This window comes from Bufo bufo, chromosome 5 (genome assembly GCF_905171765.1).
Source record: "Bufo bufo chromosome 5, aBufBuf1.1, whole genome shotgun sequence".
Lineage (NCBI taxonomy): Eukaryota > Metazoa > Chordata > Amphibia > Anura > Bufonidae > Bufo > Bufo bufo.
In genome coordinates this window covers 512,620,426-512,641,637 of record NC_053393.1, presented here as the reverse complement: position 1 = coordinate 512,641,637, position 21,212 = coordinate 512,620,426, and the positions used below count along the sequence as shown (strand labels likewise).

Below are 21,212 nucleotides of genomic sequence, written 5' to 3'. Positions count from 1 at the left end.
TGAGGTTCTGGGGTACAGAGTTACAGAGTTACAAGCCTCTACACGGCAACTCAGCTGATCCTATAGGTTTTCAATGGGATTCAGGTCTGGAGAAAGTGCAGGCCACTTCATTTGAGGTCCCCCAGACTCCAGCAGCTGTTCCCTAATGATGTGACCTCCATGAGCTGGCGCATTGTCGTCCATAAAGATGAAATTAGGCCTGTGTTGTTCATGCAGAGGCACAATGACTGTGAATGGTACAGTGACAAGCCCATAATACTTGAAATACATCATTAATCCAAAGTGTAGGGCTGTTCTGTATTGACTAGACACACCTGCCCACACTAAAACCACCAAAGCTCGTCTGGTGACAACGGTGGCTGATACATAGCACTCTCCTTGATGTCTCCAACATCATTGGCGGCCATCATTTCTGCTCAGCGTGAATCGGCTTTCATCAGTGAACAGAACGGAGGCCCACTGGTCCCTCGTCCAGAGTAGATGCTCCCTGGCCCATGCAAGACCATGACGCCTGTGCCTGGTGGTGTGGTCAGGTACTATTGCAGGTCGTCTAGCACACAGACTACACTGATGTGATGTGAATGGTCTGACGTGACACTTGGGTGCCTCTCACCTCCCTTAAATGTGCCTGGAGTTGTGCAGCATTCATCATCCAATTCCGCAGGGCATTGTTCAAAATAAACCAATCATAAGTCTGGGATGTGGCTAAAGGACGTCCACTTCTATGCCTTTGTGTGACTCTTCCAGTCTCTCTCTATCTCTGTTGCAACCTGCTGACACTTTAAGCTCAGTGGCCACTTCCGTCTGAGAACATCCTGCTTGAAGCCGCGCAATGGCAGGGTACTGCTGATCAATTGTTAGGCGTCGTCTTGGTCTCATGATGTCAAAATGTGAACAGCATGATGAGGAGGACTGTTTAAAATACCAATTCTAATTGAACCAGTAAATTTATTAGGCGATATATGGATCAAACACCTGTTGTGAATTTTGCCGTTAAGCTCCTTGTTAGAGAACAGAGAGTTGTGTTAAAAGTACTGAAACACTGAACAGTTGGACATGTGCATTCAAAAGTTTAGAGGTCACATTAAGTTCAGCTGTAAAGGTTAGAGTGCATGTTAGGTTCATCCTGAAATTTTACCCACAAGCCAAATATCCCTAACTTTTTGTGAGTAATGTATCTCTGCTGTCTCCATTAAGGGTCCATTTACACGTCCTTAAGTGTTCTGCGGATCCGCAAATTGCGGATCCACAAAACACGGACACTGGCAATGTGCATTCCGCAAATTTGCGGACCGCACATCGCCGGCACTATAATAGAAAATGCCTAATCTTGTCCACAATTGCGGACAAGAATAGGACATGTTCTATATTTTTGCGGAAGAGCGGATCCGCAAATGCGGATAGCACATTCCAGCCCCAATGAAAATGAATTGGTATGATCCCGTTCCGCAAAATTACAGAACGGATGCGGACCCAATTTGCGGACGTGTGAATGGACCCTAAAGCGTATAGGAGCTGTAGAACAGGCTGCAATTTCTGGGGCTCCAGGTTCAAACCTTACCAAGGACAACATCTGCATGGAGTTTGTATATTCTCCCCACGTTTGCGTGTATTTCCTCCAGATACGCCAGTTTCCTCCCACAACCCAAAATTATACCAATAGGTAAATATGAATGTTGCATATTGGGGACGAGCGCCTATATGGCAGCCGCTGACTCCTCTATATGAGAAAAGCGCATTACAAAATGTTTGTCACTGACATGTCTGCATCCAAAAAAGATGGGCACAATGGTGCAGATTATGAGGCAAGGTCCTAATTTATGAACATACAGGACCCCTTTAAGCTAAGTAAGGTCCATCGAGCGGCCAGTAAAGACATCAAATCTTTTCATTACGTAGCATTGATTTCCCATTTGTTATGCGAGTTACCGCACTAAGCATCACTACTCCGATGGAGACATGAATTAAGAACTTTTCTCAATGTATTCAATGGGGAACAGCCGAGAATGGACAAGACGACTGGCAATAAATAAAGGAAGCAGAAGGGAGGGAAAAAAATGACTCAGCTTTGCTCTATAAATTAGAAAGACATTTAGGAAGTCACAACTCCAAAAGCAAAAGAATAGACAAAAGGTGCAGCTTCGCCTTTTATACAAGTGCACTTTAATATGAAAGAGGAGCTGTCTCCTCTCCCAACGTGTCTGCTTTAGTTATTTCTTGCATTCCCCATGTGATAATTGTGGAGCATCCATTCTTATGACTATGTTGTGCCATTCCTTTATTATTCCTGCTAGAAGCCATGAATGAATTGTTAGCAGTAAAGGTCCATCTGGGTGTTATCATTTGGGGGCGTCCCAGCTCAGTCTGACACTGGCAGCACTGATTGGATAGTGTCTGACTGTGTGGACTTCTCCTGAGTACGGCGATACCACATGTGACACTTTTTTGCAGCCTAGATGCGCAAAGGGGCCCAAATTCCTTTTAGGAGGGCATTGTTAGACATTTGGATCCCAGACTTCTTCTCACGCTTTAGGGCCCCTAAAATGCCAGGGCAGTATAAACACCCCACATGTGACCCCATTTTGGAAAGAACGCACCCCAAGGTATTCAATGAGGGGCATGGCGAGTTCATAGAAGATTCTTTTTTTTTGGCACAAGTTAGCGGAAATAGATATTTTTTTGTTTTTTCTCACAAAGTCTCACTTTCCGCTAACTTGGAAAAAAAGTTCAATCTTTCATGGACTCAATATGCCCCTCAGCGAATACCTTGGGGTGTCTTCTTTCCGAAATGGGGTCACATGTGGGGTATTTATACTGCCCTGGCATTTTAGGGGCCCTAAAGCGTGAGAAGAAGTCTGGAATATAAATGTCTGAAAAAATTTACGCATTTGGATTCCGTGAGGGGTATGGTGAGTTCATGTGAGATTTTATTTTTTGTCACAAGTTAGTGGAATATGAGACTTTGTAAGAAAAAACAAAAAAATATAAAAAATCAATTTCCGCTAACTTGTGCAAAAAAAATGTCTGAATGGAGCCTGAATGGAGGGTGATCAATGACAGAGGGGTGATCAGGGAGTCTATATGGGGTGATCACCCCCCTCTCAGGCTCCATTCAGACGTCCGTATGTGTTTTGCGGATCCGCGGTGTCAGTGTTTTGCGGATCCGCAGATCCGCAAAACACATACGGACGTCTGAATGGAGCCTTACAGGGGGATGATCAATGACAGGGGGGTGATCACCCCATATAGACTCCCTGATCACCCCCCCGTCATTGATCACCCCCCTGTAAGGCTCCATTCAGAGGTCCGTATGTGTTTTGCGGATCCACGGATCGGATCCGCAAAACACATACGGAAGTCTGAATGGAGCCTTACAGGGGGGTGATCAATGACAGGGGGGTGATCAATGGGTAAGGCTCCATTCAGACGTCCGTATGTGTTTTGCGGATCCGATCCATGGATCCGTAAAACACATACGGACCTCTGAATGGAGCCTTACAGGGGGGTGATCAGTGACAGGTGGGTGATCAGGGAGTCTATATGGGGTGATCAGGGGTTAATAAGTGACAGGGGGGGGGGGGGGTGTAGTGTAGTGGTGCTTGGTGCTACTTATTACAGAGCTGCCTGTGTCCTCTGGTGGTCGATCCAAGCAAAAGGGACCACCAGAGGACCAGGTAGCAGGTATATTAGACGCTGTTATCAAAACAGCGTCTAATATACTTGTTAGGGGTTAAAAAAAAAAAAATAAAAAAAAAAAAAAATCGCATCTACAGCCTGCCAGCAAACGATCGCCGCTGGCAGGCTGTAGATCCACTCGCTTACCTGCATTTCCTGTGAACACGCGCGCCTGTGTGCGCGCGTTCACAGGAAATCTCGCGAGATGACGCGTATATGCGTCCAGGAGGAATGAATCGACCGCCGCCAGGACGCATCCCTGCATTAGGCGGTCGGGAAGCAGTTAAAGGGACTATCTCATGTATTTAATGTGTCATTGATTAGATGTTTTTTTTTTTATGTTGCAGAAATTTTATTTTACAACCTTTTCCCATGGCGGTTATGTTGGAACGTCACACATCCTTCAAGTATTGTCTGTATAGACAGTACAGCATGGATTGTGCGCTTTATGGCTGCCACAATGGATAGGATTTAAAGGGGTTGTCCTAGGGCCACTGATGGATACCCACTGATCAAGAGAACAGGGCCCAGTGTCTCCCAGTATAAATGGAGCGACAGTCCAGCATGCGGACCTGCGCTCTATTTAATTCTCTATGGGATTCCTTGAGAGTACAGAACGCAGCTATCTCTGGCAGTCTCAGAGAGATGAATAGAGCGTGAATGCTTCACCACTATTCCATCAATATGGGGTGGGGAGCCCCAGCAGTTGGACCATTACTGATCAGACACTTATACCCTATTTTGAGAGTAGGGTCTAAATTTAAATCTTGGGACAACCCTTCAGTTCAGAGAGAAATGTCAGATTATTACAGGCCCTCCCCCAGAGACCAAACGCCTTCCCTCTACAGGATAACAAGATGTAAACGTATTCTGTCTCAGTCTATACGGCAAAGCCAACAAGTGTCATATTATGATTGCTCTAGTGACCAGTGTGAAAACTTTAAATATTTCAAGATTTTTGTACATGGGCAAAAGACTATGGGCCAGATTGATCATAGACCGGCGGTGTATGCCGGTCTATTTTAACCCAGATGTTGCGCCTAATTTCTGAGGAAGTGTATGCCTTTTGTGCACCTAAATAAGCTGTCCCCTGGCTGTCATAGGTTTCATTCTTGTTTTACACCAGTTTTTTGGCACTGCCCACCCCACGCCCCCTTTTTAAAACCGTGGCAAAGACAGCAGGGAAACACCACTTGCGCAAAAAGTTTTGCGCTACCGGTCTTTCAAAAAGCCACAAACAGTGTTTGCGACTTTTTAATGCAAGAGAACTGGTTAAACATTATTATAAATCACCAGTGGTCTCTACCAACCTTGCAGAGTCAGATCGGTGAGGGTGATCCAACACCTTGTTCCCCACCTATCACAAGAGCACGGCTCATGTACCTCCCGGGATGAATGGAACACAAGTTGAGCATCCCTTCATCTCCATGGGACTGCTGGAGTAAGCCAAGCACTGTACTCAGGTTCTCTTCTGCATCCCATAAAGCGGCAGCACACGCACTGCTCCACTTATATGGGGTGACACAGAAGAAAATATGGTGGAGAAGTATGTATTATAAAACATAGCCTTTAACCCCTTAACCGCTTGCCGTCACACTAACGCCGATAGGCGTCAGCTCTCAGGTCTCGATGACGCCAATAGGCGTCATCTCGTGAGACCCGAGATTTCCTGTGAACGCGCGTTCACAGGATCGCGAGGTAAACAAGTTGATCTACAGCCTGCCAGCGGCGATCATTCGCTGGCAGGCTGTAGATGCGATTTTTTTTAACCCCAGAAAGGTATATTAGACGCTGTTTTGTCAACAGCGCCTGATATACCTGCTACCAGGTCCTCTGGTGGTCCCTTTTGCTTGGATCGACCACCAGAGGACACAGGCAGCTCTGTAAGTAGCACCAAGCACCACACCACACTACACTACACCCCCCCCCTGTCACTTATTAACCCCTGATCACCCCATATAGACTCCCTGATCACCCCCCCCTGTCATTGATCACCCCCTGTAAGGCTCCATTCAGACGTCCGTATGTGTTTTACGGATCCGCAAAACACGGACACCGGCAATGTGCTTTCCGCATTTTGCGGATCCGCACATTGCCAGAACTATATAGAAAATGCCTTTTCTTGTCCGCAATTGCGGACAAGAATAGGACATGTTCTATATTTTTGCGGAACGGAAGTGCGGACCCGGAAGTGCAGATCCGCAATTCCGGATCCAAGTGGGACAGTCTGTCCCTATAGAAATGAATGGGTCCGCAATTCCATTCCGCAAAATGCGGAACAGAATTGCGGACGTGTGAATGGGGCCTAAGGGTCCCTTATCACCGCCAGTTAGTTAGCTACTTGTTAGGTAGTTAGCGCCCACCGCACCGCAGTCACTGATTAGTCGCTGATTAGCGTCATCGCTGTCGCTAATCAGCACTAGTACTATATAGTATCTGTAAGTGATCAAGACTGATCGCAATCAGATCTAGATCAGTACATTAGGGTCACCTTAGGATCTACAAAAAAAACGCAGTGTTCGCCCGATCAGGCCTGATCTTGTGCGCACACTTGCGTTCAGTCCGCCCCACCGCAATGACAGAATTATTTTTTTTCTGATCACTGCAAAAACACCGTAAAATCGCTGCGGCGCTATAAAGATCACTTTTGAGCTTTTTGGATCTTTATTAGTGATCGCAGCTTTTTTTTTTTCGCACATTTTTTGGCAGAGATTTTTTCATCCACATTGATCGATGAGAATGAATAAATCTGTGCCGTTCATTTTTTCTTTCAGCCCAGAGGCTGAACGAAAAAAAAAAAATCTCATTACCCGTATGCTCAATATAAGGCCTCATGGACACGACCGTGCCATTTTTTGCGGTCCGCAAACCGCGGATCCGCAAAAAACGGAAGACGCCCGTGTTGACTTCCGCAATTTGCGGAACGGAACGGGCGCCAGCAATATAAATGCCTATTTTTGTCCGCAAAGCGCGGACAAGAATAGGACATGTTATATTTTTTTAGCGGAGCAGCGGAACGGAGCCACGGATGCGGACAGCAAACGGAGTGCTGTCCGCATCTTTTGCGGCCCCATTGAAATGAATGGGTCCGCATCCGAGCCGCCAAAACAGCGGCTCGGATGCGGACCCAAACAACGGTCGTGTGCATGAGGCCTAAGGAGAATAGCAGAAACTCCTAATACTGGCCATACATGTAATGATTGCGGAGACTCTCAAATGCCAGGGCAGTACAAACACCCCACAAATGACCCCATTTTGGAAAGAAGACACCCCAAGGTATTCGCTGAGGGCCATATTGAGTCCATGAAAGATTGAACTTTTTGTCACAAGTTAGCGGAAAGGGAGACTTTGTGAGAAAAAAAAAAAGAAGAAAAAATCAATTTCCGCTAACTTGTGCCAAAAAAAAAAAAAATCTTCTATGAACTCGCCATGCTCCTCACGGAATACCTTGGGGTGTCTTCTTTCCAAAATGGGGTCACTTGTGGGGTATTTATACTGCCCTGGCATTTTACGGGCCCTAAAGCGTGAGAAGTAGTTTGGAATCCAAATGCGTAAAAATGCCCTCCTAAAAGGTACTCGTTGGACTTTTGGCCCCTTTGCGCATCTTGGCTGCAAAAAAGTGTCACACATGTGGTATCGCCGTATTCAGGAGAAGTAGGGCAATGTGTTTTGGGGTGTATTTTTACATATACCCATACTGTGCGTGAGAAATATCTCTGTAAATGACAACCTTTAAAAAATTTTTATACAAAGTTGCCAATTTACAGAGATATTTCTCTCACCCAGCATGGGTATATGTAGAAATACATCCCAAAACACATTGCCCTACTTCTTCTGAGTACGGCGATACCACGTGTGACACTTTTTTGCAGCCTAGGTGCGTAAAAGGGCCGAAAGTCCAACGAGTACCTTTAGGCTTTACAGGGTTGCTCACAATTTAGCTTCCCCCCAAAATGCCAGAACAGTAAACACACCCCACAAATGACCCCATTTCGGAAAGTAGACACCCCAAGGTATTCACTGAGGGGCATAGTGAGTCCGTGGGAGATTTTTTTTTTTTTTTCGCCAGAAGATAGCAGAAATGGAAACTTTATTTTTTTTATTTTTTTTTCTCAGAAAGTGTCATTTTCCGCTAACTTGTGAAAAAAAATGAAATCATACATGAACTCACCATCCCCTCCGCGAATACTTTGGGGTGTCTTCTTTCTAAAAAGGGGGTTATTTGGGGGGTATTTATACTATCCTGGCATTCTAGCACCTCAAGAAACATGACAGGTGCTCAGAAAGTCAGAGCTGCTTCAAAATGCGGAAATTCACATTTTTGTACCATAGTTTGTAAACGCTATAACTTTTGCGCAAACCAATAATTATCCACTTATTGGATTTTATTTTAATCAAAGACATGTAGCACAATAAATTCTGACACAAACTTGTATAGAAATGTCATTATATTTGAACAATTTTACCAGAAAAAGTTTAAAATACTTTGAGAAAATTGCGGTCCTTTTTGATTAATATCAGAAAAACGAAAAATGTCAGCAGCAATCAAATACCACCAAAAGAAAGCTGTATTTGTGAGAAGAAAAGGAGGTAAAACTCATTTGGGTGCCAAGTTGCATGACCGAGCAATAAACCGTTAAAGTTGTGAAGTGCCGATTTGTAAAAAAGGGCCTGGTCACTTGGGGGGTATAAACCTGTGGTCCTTAAGTGGTTAAAGGTTTATTTTCCATCTCAGACAATGGGGGCATATCTCTAGGATATGCTCCCATTGTCTGATAGGTGCGGGTCCCACCTCTGGGACCTGCACCTACAGTTGCAAGAAAAAGTATGTGAACCCTTTGGAATGATATGGATTTCTGCACAAATTGGTCATACCCTGGGCCTGTTTTCACCTTCCTGCCCAGGCAAATCTGACATGTGTCACGTTATGTGGTAATAACTTTAAAACGCTTTTACTTATCCAGGCCATTCTGAGATTGTTTTCTCGTCACATATTGTACTTCATGACAGTGGTAAAAATAAGTAAAAAAAAAAACAAACAAACATTTTTTTATTCAAAAAAAACCACCAAAATGTACCAAAAAGTTAGATAAATTAGCAAATTTCAATTTCTCTACTTTTATAATAGATAGTAATACCTTAAAAAATAGAAATTACTTTACATTCCCCATATGTCTACTTCATGTTTGGATCATTTTGAAAATGACATTTTATTTTTTGGGGACGTTAGAAGGCTTAGAAGTTTGGAAGCAAATCTTTAAATTTTTCGGAAAATTTCCAAAACCCACTTTTTAACCTGTTTAGGACATAGGGCGTACCCAGTGTCGGACTGGAATACCTAGGGCCCACCAGTAAAATTTATTTTGGGGGCCCACCGTACAGATACATTCAAATATAATAAATAATCTTTTATATGAACATAGGCTGGTTGAGGCACTGTACATTTAATATATGTATGTAGTGCAGTAAATCTACTGTGTTAATTGCCACTTGTGCAGGGGGTGGGAGACTAGGGGCCCACCTTACTCAAGGGCCCACCAGGGGATTCCCCTGTACCCCTGTGGGCCAGTCCGAGGCTGGGCGTACCGGTACGCCCCGATTTCCCGGTCCTTAAGGACACAGGGCGTATGGGTACGACCTGTGATCGGAACAAGGTGCCTGCTCAAATCATTGAGCAGGCACCTTGGCTAAATGCGAGGGGGGGGGTTCCGTGACCCCCCGTGTCGGTGATCGCCGCAAACCGCAGGTCAATTCAGACCTGCGGTTTTAACTTGGGCGGCGGTGCCATCGGTTCCCCATGCGGCTGTAGGGGGGTCCCGATGGCATGGAAGGCAGCACAATGCCTTCCTGAGACATCGCGCTGCCTTCCAGTGACGGGCCTGTGAGATCCAGCCCCCTGGATCTAACAGGCCGGAAGCTGTATGAGTAATGCTCACAGTATTACTCATACAGCCAATGCATTCCAATACAGAAGTATTGGAATGCATTGTAAAAGGGATTAGACCCCCAAAAGTTGAAGTCTCAAAGTGGGACAAAAAATAAAGTAAAAAAAAAAGTTGGAACAGCCTGCCGGAAAAGGCTACTGCAAGTGTGAAAGTAGCCTTAGTCCCCTTTCACACGGGCGTTGTGGGAAAATGTGCGGGTGCGTTGCGGGAACATGCGTGATTTTTCCGCGCGATCGCAAAACATTGTATAGCGTTTTGCACTCACGTGAGAAAAATCACGCATGTTTGGTACCCGAACTTCTTCACAGAAGTTCGGGCTTGGGATCGGTGTTCTGTAGATTGTATTATTTCCCCTTAAAACATGGTTATAAAGGGAAAATAATAGCATTCTGAATACAGAATGCATAGTACAATAGCGCTGGAGGGGTTAAAAAATTAAAAAAATAAAATAAAATTTAAAAAAAATTTAACTCACCTTAATCCACTTGCTCGCGCAGCCGGCATCTTAGCTGTGTGGAGCAACAGGACATGTGGTGACGTCACTCCGGTCATCACATGATCTTTTACCATGGTGATTGATCATGTGATGACCGGAGTGACGTCACCACAGGCCCTGTTCATCCACACAGCTAAGATGCCGGCTGCGCGAGCAAGTGGATTAAGGAGAGTTAAAAAAAAAAAAATTAACCCCTCCAGCGCTATTGTACTATGCATTCTGTATTCAGAATGCTATTATTTTCCCTTATAACCATGTTATAAGGGAAAATAATAATGATCGGGTCTCCATCCCGATAGTCTCCTAGCAACCGTGCGTGAAAATCGCACCGCATCCGCACTTGCTTGCGGATGCTTGCGATTTTCACGCAACCCCATTCACTTCTATGGGGCCTGCGTTGCGTGAAAAACGCAGAACATAGAGCATGCTGCGATTTTCACGCAACGCACAAGTGATGTGTGAAAATCACCGCTCATGTGCACAGCCCCATAGAAAGGAATGGGTCGGGATTCAGTGCGGGTGCAATGCGTTCAACTCACGCATCGCATCCGCGCGGAATACTCGCCCGTGTGAAAGGGGCCTTCGTTTTATACTACCCAGAGGGGTTTTGGAAGGCTGGTGGCAGTTTCGGGGTTCGCTGGCTGTGGTCTGGATGGTGACTCTAGTACTTCCTAACACATACATGAAAGGTGCACACCATGAAAGTGCATTAGTACATGGTCCTACTTACCAAATAACAAATGGAGCAATCTGCCAAGTATTGGATTCCCCCAATCAATGTAAGTAAGGGTACATTTCAAAAGTGTCCCTTTTCTCACTACTTGCATGGACCATTGCCTGTAACTTGTTTGATGGTGAACAGACAGTATCCCTGTTGTCCAAAACTCCTACTCCCTGTAGACTAATAGGACCCGGCCATGATCCATTCACCCTAATGCACCTTTCCTCCTTATACGGAGTCATCACCATTCCCCCGAGTAGACGTCTAGGGCCTGGATTCCACGGACAGGTCCCAGGCAAATCCGGCCTTGTCAGGACGATGACTCTGTATTCGGAGTATTTGGCGAGACTGTTTATGTATGTTTATTATGTTACCCCTGTGGACTTATTGTGCCCTTTGCCTAAAACTCAAGATACATCCACATTTGTGTGGGCAGTGGTCACTTTTGTAAATTACCACCGCTTTTTTTTTTTTTTTACATTGTTTCACTAAACTGCCAGGAGCTATTTATTCTGTATTGTCACCGTGGTCAGGACATTGTTTTTTCTGGTTTTACGGTACATTATTTTTGAAAAAACTTGTTTAATTGTGTTTTCATGCCTTTTTCTGTGCGTTTATTTTAGTGAAAAATGCAACGTAATGTGTGGCATTATATAATGGTTTCCTAGCATTTTTGGCAATTTTTTCAAATAGCATGTTCTGGGTGTAGAGGTTTTGCGGGGTTTTACCATAGACATCTCTAAAGAAAAAGGCTGGAAAAAACGATAACACGCTAAAAGATTGTAAAAAACACATGAATTTCATAGTGGTTTTTTTCAGCCAAAACAAAAGGCCAAAAAAGAGACGTAGCGTGGCAGCACCCTTAAGCCTCTTTCACACAAGCGTTCCGGATTTGCTCCGGATTCGTCGCGTGTGCATTGCGGGAAAACCACGCGAGTAGGCACGCAATTGCAGTCAGTTTTGACTGCGATTGCGTTCTGATGTTCAGTTTTTTCCGTGCAAGTGCAATGCGTTTCGCACGCGCATGAGAAAAAACTGAATGTGGTACCCAGACCCGAACCCGGACTTCTTCACTGAAGTTCGGGTTTGGGATCGGTTTTCTATTCATGTTATTATTTTCCCTTATAACATGGTTATAAAAGGAAAATAATAGCATTCCTAATACAGAACTAAAATGCGGCTTGAGGGGTTAAAAAAAAAATTAAAAATTAACTCACTTCATCCACTTGATTATGCAGCCGGCATCGTCTTCTTTCTTCATCTTTCAGGACCTGGGAGATCTATCTTCATTTAGCAGGACCTGCGCTGACGTCACCGCGCTCATCACGTGGTGAGCGCGATTACGTCATCAAAGGTCCTTTTGCAGGTCCTGAAGGATGAAGAAAGAAGACGATGCCGGCTGCGCAATCAAGTGGATGAGATGAGTTTAAAAAAAATATATCTGTATTAGGAATGCTATTATTTTCCTTTATAACCATGTTATAAGGGGAAATAATACAGTAAATGGACTTTTATCAATTTACTAACATCATCTCCTAGCAACCATGCGTGAAAATTGCATTGCATCCGCACTTGCTTGCGATTTTCACGCATTCCCCATTTATTTCTATGGGGCCTGCGTTGCATGAAAAACACAGAATATAGAACATGCTGCGATTTTCACGCAACGCACAAGTGATGCGTGGAAAATCACTGCTCATCTGCACAGCCCCATTGAAGTGAATGGGTCCGTATTCAGTGCGGGTGCAATGCGTTCACCTCACGCATTGCACCCGCGCCGAATTCTCGCCCGTTTAAAAGGGGCCTTAAAGTGAATGCTCCCATTCACTTTAATGTATCCAGCCCCAGACACTATACAACGGACGAAGCTGTGTAGTTCTGGGGCTGGAGCGACTCTCAAACAGCTGAACAGCGAGGGTGTGGAGTGTCCCTCCGATCTGATACAGATAGCCTGAAGACATCAAGGTCATCAATACAAAAGTCCCAGAAAACCACTTTAAAGGGCATCTGTCAGCAGATTTGTACCTATGACACTGTCTGACCTGTTGCATGTGCGCTTGGCAGCTGAAGGCATCCGTGTTGGTCCCATGTTCATATGTGTCCGCATTACTAAGAAAAGCGATGTTTTATTATATGCAAATGAGCCTCTAGGAGCAACAAGGGCGTTACCATTACACCTAGAGGCTCTGCTCTCTCTGCAACTGCTGCGCCCTCTGCACACTGACAGGATCAGGCAGTGTAAAATGTCATCACACCTGGTCCTATCAAAGTGAAGAGGGCACAGCAGCTGCAGAGAAAGCCGTTCTGGGTTGCTTACACCCGGGGGTGCCTTTCTTGCAGACCTACAGGAATCATACTTATCTGATCCCCAACGCTGTATTCTGGCTCCTTCACTCCCCCGCAGATCTTTGGCCTCCCTGTGTGAACATCTGGTTGGACGCTGGTCATGTGGCCACTGCAGCGCATGACTGGCCCGCGGCGGCGATGTGTCCACCATGCATCATGTGATCCAGTGACATGACGCATGAGGACATGCACCACAGCAGCCAGCCATTGGCTGCAGCAGCCACGTGACTCGCGTCAAACCAAATGCTAACGTAGGGAGACCTGACAGCTGCAGCGGCGCTGGGGAGCAAAGGATCTGGAACCCAACAGCGAGGATCAGTAAGTAGGAGTCCCTACACAGGTCCAGCTACTCTGGGGGAAGGGGATGCTGGTAGAAAGGCCCTGGAGGGCGAACAACCCCTTTAAGAGGATGAACACCTGACGGCACATCAGTATAGCCAGGCCAGCAACTCTTATCTACACAGTGAGCAGGACCAGGTCCAGACAGGTTCACACTCTACAGGGATAAACTACAATAATTCCATGTACCACATCAATACATTGAAAATGAAAGCTGCACACTAACGTATTTTCTTTCTGCAACCATTCACTTAAATGGGTCCGCAAAAAAAAACAGAAGTTACTGTGTGCATTCCGTGTCCGTATTTCCATTCCGCAAAAAAATAGAACATGTCCTATTATTGTCCGCATTACAGACAAGGACAGGACTGTTCTATTAGGGGCCAGCTGATCCGTTCCACAAAATACGGAATGCACACGGACGTCATCTGTATTTTTTGCGGATCCGTTTTTTGTGGACCGCAAAATACATATGGTCGTGTACATGAGGCCTTAGTGGCAGAAAACTGGAAACTCCCCGGAAGGAATATTTCATGAAGGCAGAGCAATGCCGTCCATGTTGCTTCCCCACCAACAGTCCCATCTGCTTCTATCCTGCTGAAAGATTACAGAGCGGCGCAGCCATGCCGTAGTAAATGCTCCTACATCCACCGCTGCTGGGCAATCAGTGGCCTCAGAGGTGGCAGCGGTCACGTTTCGTGCCTGCACACGTCACTACTGACATCACTGATTGGCTGCCAGCTGTAGCATAGCTGTAGTTACTATGTAACGGGGACCAGAAGTGGAGGAGAAGCGAGCCCGACACTGGAACTGGAGCGCCGGTGGGAGTAGAGAACCCCTTTAAATCCGCAGGACATAAATTTTGTGCTGTAGATGTCTAATGGTGGTTTGAATACCCCTTTAAAGGAGTTTTCCAGTTTTTCTATATTGATGACCTATCCTCAGGCCAATGGGTCACCGTTGAGGCCAGTCATTGGCTGCAGAGGGTCCTATGACCTGGGACACAGCAACGGAAGTTAGCAGGAACGCGGCAGGAAGAGGGGGGGTTAGGGGGTTTCAACTGGTAGAGCAAGTGGGGGGTTGGCAGTTATAAAAAGTCTAAAAAGCTGAACAACCCCTTTAAGTCTTTGGTATAACTTACATCTTTCAGTGACAACTAGAGCTCGCACATAATGATGGAGGCCTCAAGTTGTCACCTAGTGCAGTGATAGGCAAACTGCAGCTCTCCAGCTGTTGCAGAACTACAACTCCCAGCATGCAAAGACTGCCTACAGCAGGGCATGGTGGGAGTTGTAGTTTTGCAACAGCTGGAGAGCCACAGTTTGCCTATCACTGACCCAGTGCATGCAGGATGGTTGCTATGCAACAGCTGGGGCATCAGTACAGATGGGACAGTGACAGGTTGTCACCAGGAGTGGAGAAGCTCATTCATAAGTGACAATATGGTGGCACCTGACAGGAATAGATAAAGCCCTGGCCTCTGCTTTACTAACATGCGGTTTTGGTGGGACTGCCGGTCAGGTCAGACGCAGCGGTTACTTATAGGTCATGTATCAGACGTCACCTCCATGCTGCCACATTGCAAGCAGCAGTCAGCCATCACTCCCATCATCGCCCCCCTTACCTGCTCCACCCCCAGGAACTGGTAGAAGTTCTGCTGAATCTCCTCCACCAAGTCAAACAGCTCCAAATCCCCGTGGTCCCAGGCTGAGGCGGGGAGGAGCGGCCAGCAGCACAGGAGCAGGAGCAGCGGCCAGCAGCAGCAGGACCCGGGAGCCCACATCCTGGAGCACAGCACACACAGGCCGCTATGTCCTCCCCCTTCCTCGCAGGAGACGTGGCCGCCAGGCCCGGCTACACCGCAGTCTACAAGTTCAGCTGCAGGAGATCGGCATGGGGGGCGGGGCTGACTACGTCACCGGAGTGCCGGACAGCCGCACGACGCGTCTGCAACTGAGCTGCGATGACGCGCGCTCCGAGTGGTGGTACTGGTGGTCACGTGACTCCAGTTCCTTTTTTCTTTTTCTTTTTTGTGCGGCCTGCCGGAGGACCGTGTGCTGGAGAAGGGGAGGGAGTGTACTGGGATGATTGGTGCTGGAGAAGGGGGTGTACTGGGAAGAGGTGTGTACTGGGAGGATTGGTGCTGAGGAAGGGGGGTGTACTGGGAAGAGGTGTGTACTGGGAGGATTGGTGCTGAGGAAGGGGGGTGTACTGGGAAGAGGTGTGTACTGGGAGGATTGGTGCTGAGGAAGGGGGGTGTACTGGGAAGAGGTGTGTACTGGGATGATTGGTGCTGGAGAAGGGGAGGCAGTGTGCTGGGAAGAGGTGTGTACTGGGAGGATTGGTGCTGGGAAGAGGTGTGCACTGGGAGGATTGGTGCTGAGGAAGGGGGGTGTACTGGGAAGAGGTATGTACTGGGAGGATTGGTTCTGAGGAAGAGGGGTGTACTGGGAAGAGGTGCGTACTGGGAGGACCACTGCTGGGGAGAGGGGTGGACTGGTGCTGAGGAAGCGGAGTGTACTGGGAAGACTGGTGCTGGAGAGATGGGTGTACTGGGAAGACTGGTGCTGGAGAGAGGAGTGTAATGGACAGGTTTTTTTTTTGCCCTAGGCAGCTTAAAGGTGTTATCCAACCCCTCTAATGCCCGGGCCACTCACATATTGTACTTGCCCTCGTCGCTTCTGATACCTGCACGGCCGCCGCTGCATCTCCACGTCACGCGGATCAAAACATCGAGGGGATGGGAGCTTGGTGCCAGCGATGCTAAGAAGGCTCGTCCCCGGCTGTCACCCCCTCAGTGGCCGGATGTTTTTATCTGCGCGACGGGGAGATGCAGCAGCGGCGGTGCGGGCAAGAGAAAAGACATGGGTGCCGGGGAGCAAGGCATTACAGGGTTTGGATAACCCTTTAAAGCAAATTGCAGCCCCCCTACCCCCCCCCCCCCCCCCATACACACATAGGCCCTGATTTATTATTGCCCTGACACCTGTCTTTGAAGTAGAAAAGTCACAAATCCACTGGATTTGTTAATTTACCAACGCATTGGTGACTTATCAAGTTGCATTGTTCATTTTTCGCCACCTTCGCCAAGTCTACAGACAGGGGACATGGAGGGGGCTTAGTCACATGTGGACCTCGCCTAAAACAACGGGGAGTTTTGAAAACCTTCAGGGGAGCAGACGGCTTATAAAACAAGGAAAGAACGGTGCTGTGGGTCTGATCCCGATAGGTCCAGAAGCGAAGATGAAGTGAGGCCAATCACTGGTCAGGCGCCAGTCACATGTTACCATAGAGGCCAGTTATTGGCTGAGCTGTCACATAAATGACAGACATCTCGGGGCCTGGCCGTCTGAGAGAATGGCGGCGTGAAAGCTGAGCTCCGCCGCCTAAGCCTGCATAAGGAGACCCTTTAGCCATCGGAACCCCGCTCATGGGGAATAAAGCACCACCCAAACCCACTGCTGCCAGCCAGCCAGACTCCTGCCAGGGCCCACAACACGCTGGACACTTACCTCCGCAGGCGCCAGACATCGCCGCGCGGCACCAGCGGCCTGCTTCTGCCTGCAGTCTCCGGTGAGTGTTCCCTGCCGGACTCCCGCACCCTCTTCCCTCCTGTGGACGCCACAACTCCGCTCCACCTGGGACCAGCCTTCACGCCCCTGTCGCCCACAGCCAAAGTATTTGTCCCCCACAACCCAGGGGAACCATCAGGGGGCCGAGATATTATATCAGAGGCGGGATCGCCGCCTTCAAAGACCCGAGGCCTAAACATGCCGCCCAAAATGGCACCCAAGTCGGCCAGACAAACGGCTACACAAGCGCAAAGACTGGGCTGAGCCCCCTTCAGAAAGTGCTGACCCGGCCCAATATCGCCTCATGGGATCACTTGTCGGATTCTATGGATGAGGGTGAGGATGGTTCCCTCCACTCCACACAATCTTCCACACTGCTTCAGCAAACCCTGCAACATTTGCCTACTAAAGAAGACTTCCAACTACTGATCACTGAAGTCCGGAATGCTTGCAAGTCTGAAATTTCCTCCCTTAGGAGGGATATCCAGCAGCTAGCGGGCCGTGTGGATTCCATAGAGACTGAACATGATGATACGCGCAGAAGTGTCTCTCACCTCCAATCTATTATAGCCTCCCAGGCACAATTTATGCCCGTCATTTGGAAGACCTGGATAACCGATGCCGCAGAAACAATATCCGTATTCGCGGACTCCCTGAACCCGACAAGGAGGAAGATCTGAGGGAAACCCTGACGGAACCCTTCAACTCAATCTTGGGGACCTCTTTAACGCAACCTATTAAACTGGACCGAGCACACAGAGCACTGCGTCCTAAATCCTCTACTGCTCAACCACACGATGTGATTTGTTGCATGCACGATTTTGAAATGAAAGAGCACATAATGACTAAAGCTCGGACACGCCGGTCCATTGAGTTTCATGATGCATCTGTCCAATTATATCAAGATCTCTCCTGGTGGACACTACAGAAAAGAAGGGCGTTACAACCATTGCTGACCCTCCTGCGGGAGCGAAGAATCCTGTATAGATGGGGCTTCCCGTTTGCCCTTGTAGTCACGAAAGATGGCAGAACTTTCACCCTTCGCCAACATGCAGACCTCCTGCCTTTTTGTTCTGCCTTAAATGTGGATCCACCTTCCATAGTGGACTGGGAGCTCCTGGACCCAAAACCTGTGCCGGATCCGGTCTGGCGGACACCTAGACAGAAGAGACGGCACCCTCCTCTCCAAGATGATCCACGCAACTTGGAACCTGCTGTTGCTCCCCCATGAACATAGAGTTCCACCTCACTACGTTCATCACATGGTCCGTCACATGATCCATCACCATGGTGATGGATCATGTGACGGACCATGTGATGAGCGTAGTGACGTCATCAAAGGTCCTATTCCTCACAGAACAAGACAGAAGAGATGCCGGCTGCGCGAACAAGTGGATTAAGGTGAGTTAAATTTTTTAACCCATCCAGCCCTATTGTACTATGCATTATGTATTCAGAATGCTATTATTTTCCCTTATAACCATGTTATAAGGAAAAATAATACAATCTACACAACCTTGAACCCAAACCTGAACTTCTGTGAAGAAGTTCGGGTCTGGGTACCACATTCAGTTTTTTATCACACGCGTGCAAAACGCATTGCACCCGCGCGATAAAAACTGAACAACTGAACGCAATTGCAGTCAAAACTGACTGCAATTGGGTACCTACTCGCGCGGGTTTGCCGCAACGCATCCGGACCTTATCCGGACACGCCCGTGTGAAAGAGGCCTTTAAGTTTGCGCAGAGATTTTTCCCCGAGCATACTCTGCTACTTCGGGGAAAAAGACAGCTGGGGTGGTCATTCTCCTTTCTGCCCATTGTCCGATACAGGTTGAATCCTACATTGCTGATAAGGAGGGCAGGTTTCTTATACTTAAAACTACATTACATGGTAACCCACTCATTATGTGTAACCTCTATGCCCCAAACTCGGCTCAAATCTCTTTCCTGGATGGGGTCCTCTCCAAACTGTCCCAGTTTCTCCCTTCTGCACTGCTTCTTTCTCAGAACAGATGGATAGGTTATCTATGAAAAATACACCCACGCGAGCACAGTGTCGTCTGTCGCGTCTATTTAGACGCACTATCCGGCGCCACGCTCTGTATGATCTCTGGAGGGTGAACTACCCCAATGCTAAATCCTACACCTTTTTCTACCACCCCCACAGTACTCACACCCACATTGACTATTTTTTTGGAAACATTCCTGTCTTGCGAATGTTGGAGGATGCGGACATGGGCCACATTACCTGGTCTGACCATGCCCCAATATCCGTTAGCCTCAGAAGTACAGGCTCTTATACCAAAGTATGTCATTGGCGCTTTAATGAGTCTTTCTTAAATAGTTTGCCTCTTCGTCAGGAGCTCAGGGATATTGTCACAAAATATTTTACGCTTAACCAAGCTTCCGTCTCCTCTGCCGCCACACTGTGGGAGGCCCATAAGGCGGTTTTTAGGGGCCATTGTATAGCGATGGGGTCTCAATTGAAAAAGGACCGTATGGCGCAACAAACATCCATTACTGCTCAACTCAGAGGTTTGGAAGAGCAGCTGGGCTCCCGGCGCTCCCGTCATTTGCTACGCCGTATTGTAGTATTAAGGGCTAGATTAAGAGATCTACAATGCCAAAAAGTTTAGAAACTATTGTTGTACTCTAGGCAAAGATTTTATGCATAGGGTAATAAACCCCATACTCTCCTAGCTAATCAGTTGCGCGGCGCTAACCTGACGGGTAGCCCCACCATTATGAGACGTGTTGATGGCACACTACTGTACAGGCCTGAGGTGATCTCAAAACTTTTTCCAGAATTCTATGCACATCTTTATTCTATTCCCGAGCAGCTACCTCCCGACCAGTTAGATCGTGCACATCTCTTTGAAACCTTTTTATCTAATTGTAGTCTTCCTAAACTACCGAAGGAGGCTTTGTTGTCCTTGAATGCTCCCATTACAGGGGAGGAATTACAGGAGGTGCGCAAGCAGCTCCCCAACAAGAAATCGCCTGGCCCAGACGGGTTACCTTCTATACATATATTATAAAACTTTCTCGGACATCTTGATACCCCACATGGTGTCGCTATATAACTCCTTTTTGCAGGGTTCCCTGATACCCACCTCGCTATCGCATTCCTACATCACATTGATCCCTAAACCGGGAAAGGACCCCCTAGACTGTGCCGATTATAGACCCATTGCCCTCCTAAATTCGGACCTAAAATTTTTTACGAAAACTTTGGCTGATCGTCTATCGATATGGCTTCCCCAGTTGATTCATAAGGATCAGGTAGGGTTTGTCAGGGATCGGCAGGGCGGAGACAACACTAGACAAACTATTGATCTCAGAGAGATTGTTAATAGACGCAACGAGGAAACTCTATTGCTTAGTCTCGACGCTGAAAAAGCGTTTGATCGCTTGAACTGGTCGTTTATGTTCTCCGCCTTGCAGACCTTTGGTATTACGGGCCCCTTCTTAAAGGGGTATTCTCATCTTAATGATCACTGTTAAATTTGTTAATGATATAACAGTGATCATTTTTCTAAATATATTTAATTAACTAATTCCCACCCCTTAGAAGAAAATAAACATATACTTACCTGACTGTTGTCTTCCGTCTCCCCTGGTTACGGCCACCGCTCTTCTCAGGAATCACGGTGGCCACGCTTGCGCAGACTACTTCTTTTCTCCCGGACGGCCGCGCGCAGTCCCAAAAGCGCACGCCGAGGCCTCGCATGCGCTATGGTAATTTCTTCCTGGCCAGTATAGTATAATTGCCCGGGCACATGCGCGGCCTCGGCGTGCGCGTTCAGTCCAGCGCGCGGCCTGGTCGGGAGAGTGCCGAAACCAGGAAGTGGACAGCGGGCCGGGAGCAGGTAAGTATGAAACGGCGTGTTGATAATACCCCTTAAACAGCTTTACGGACTCTTTATTCCCAGCCAACAGCGGCGGTAAAAATGCCCCATGCTCTCTCCTCGACCTTTCCTATACGTAATGGCACACGACAGGGGTGTCCGCTATCCCCTTTAATTTTTGTCCTCTGCATTGAACCCCTTGCGGCGGCCATTCAAGCACATCCGGATATACATGGGGTCGTGGTTAATAAGGTTGAATTCAAGTTA

The 21,212-nt window shown here is 47.4% G+C and overlaps 1 protein-coding gene across 1 annotated transcript in view; it reads right to left on the bottom strand.

Moving 5' to 3' along the window:
* Positions 1-15,567, bottom strand: part of DNAJC1 (DnaJ heat shock protein family (Hsp40) member C1) — a 122,735-nt gene extending 107,168 nt beyond the window's left edge. Inside the window, exon 1 of the mRNA XM_040434432.1 lies at positions 15,147-15,567. Coding sequence (XP_040290366.1) covers positions 15,147-15,305 — 159 coding nt within the window. The 5' untranslated portion in view covers positions 15,306-15,567. The remainder of the gene's footprint in view (positions 1-15,146) is intronic.
* Positions 15,568-21,212: the final 5,645 nt, after the last annotated feature.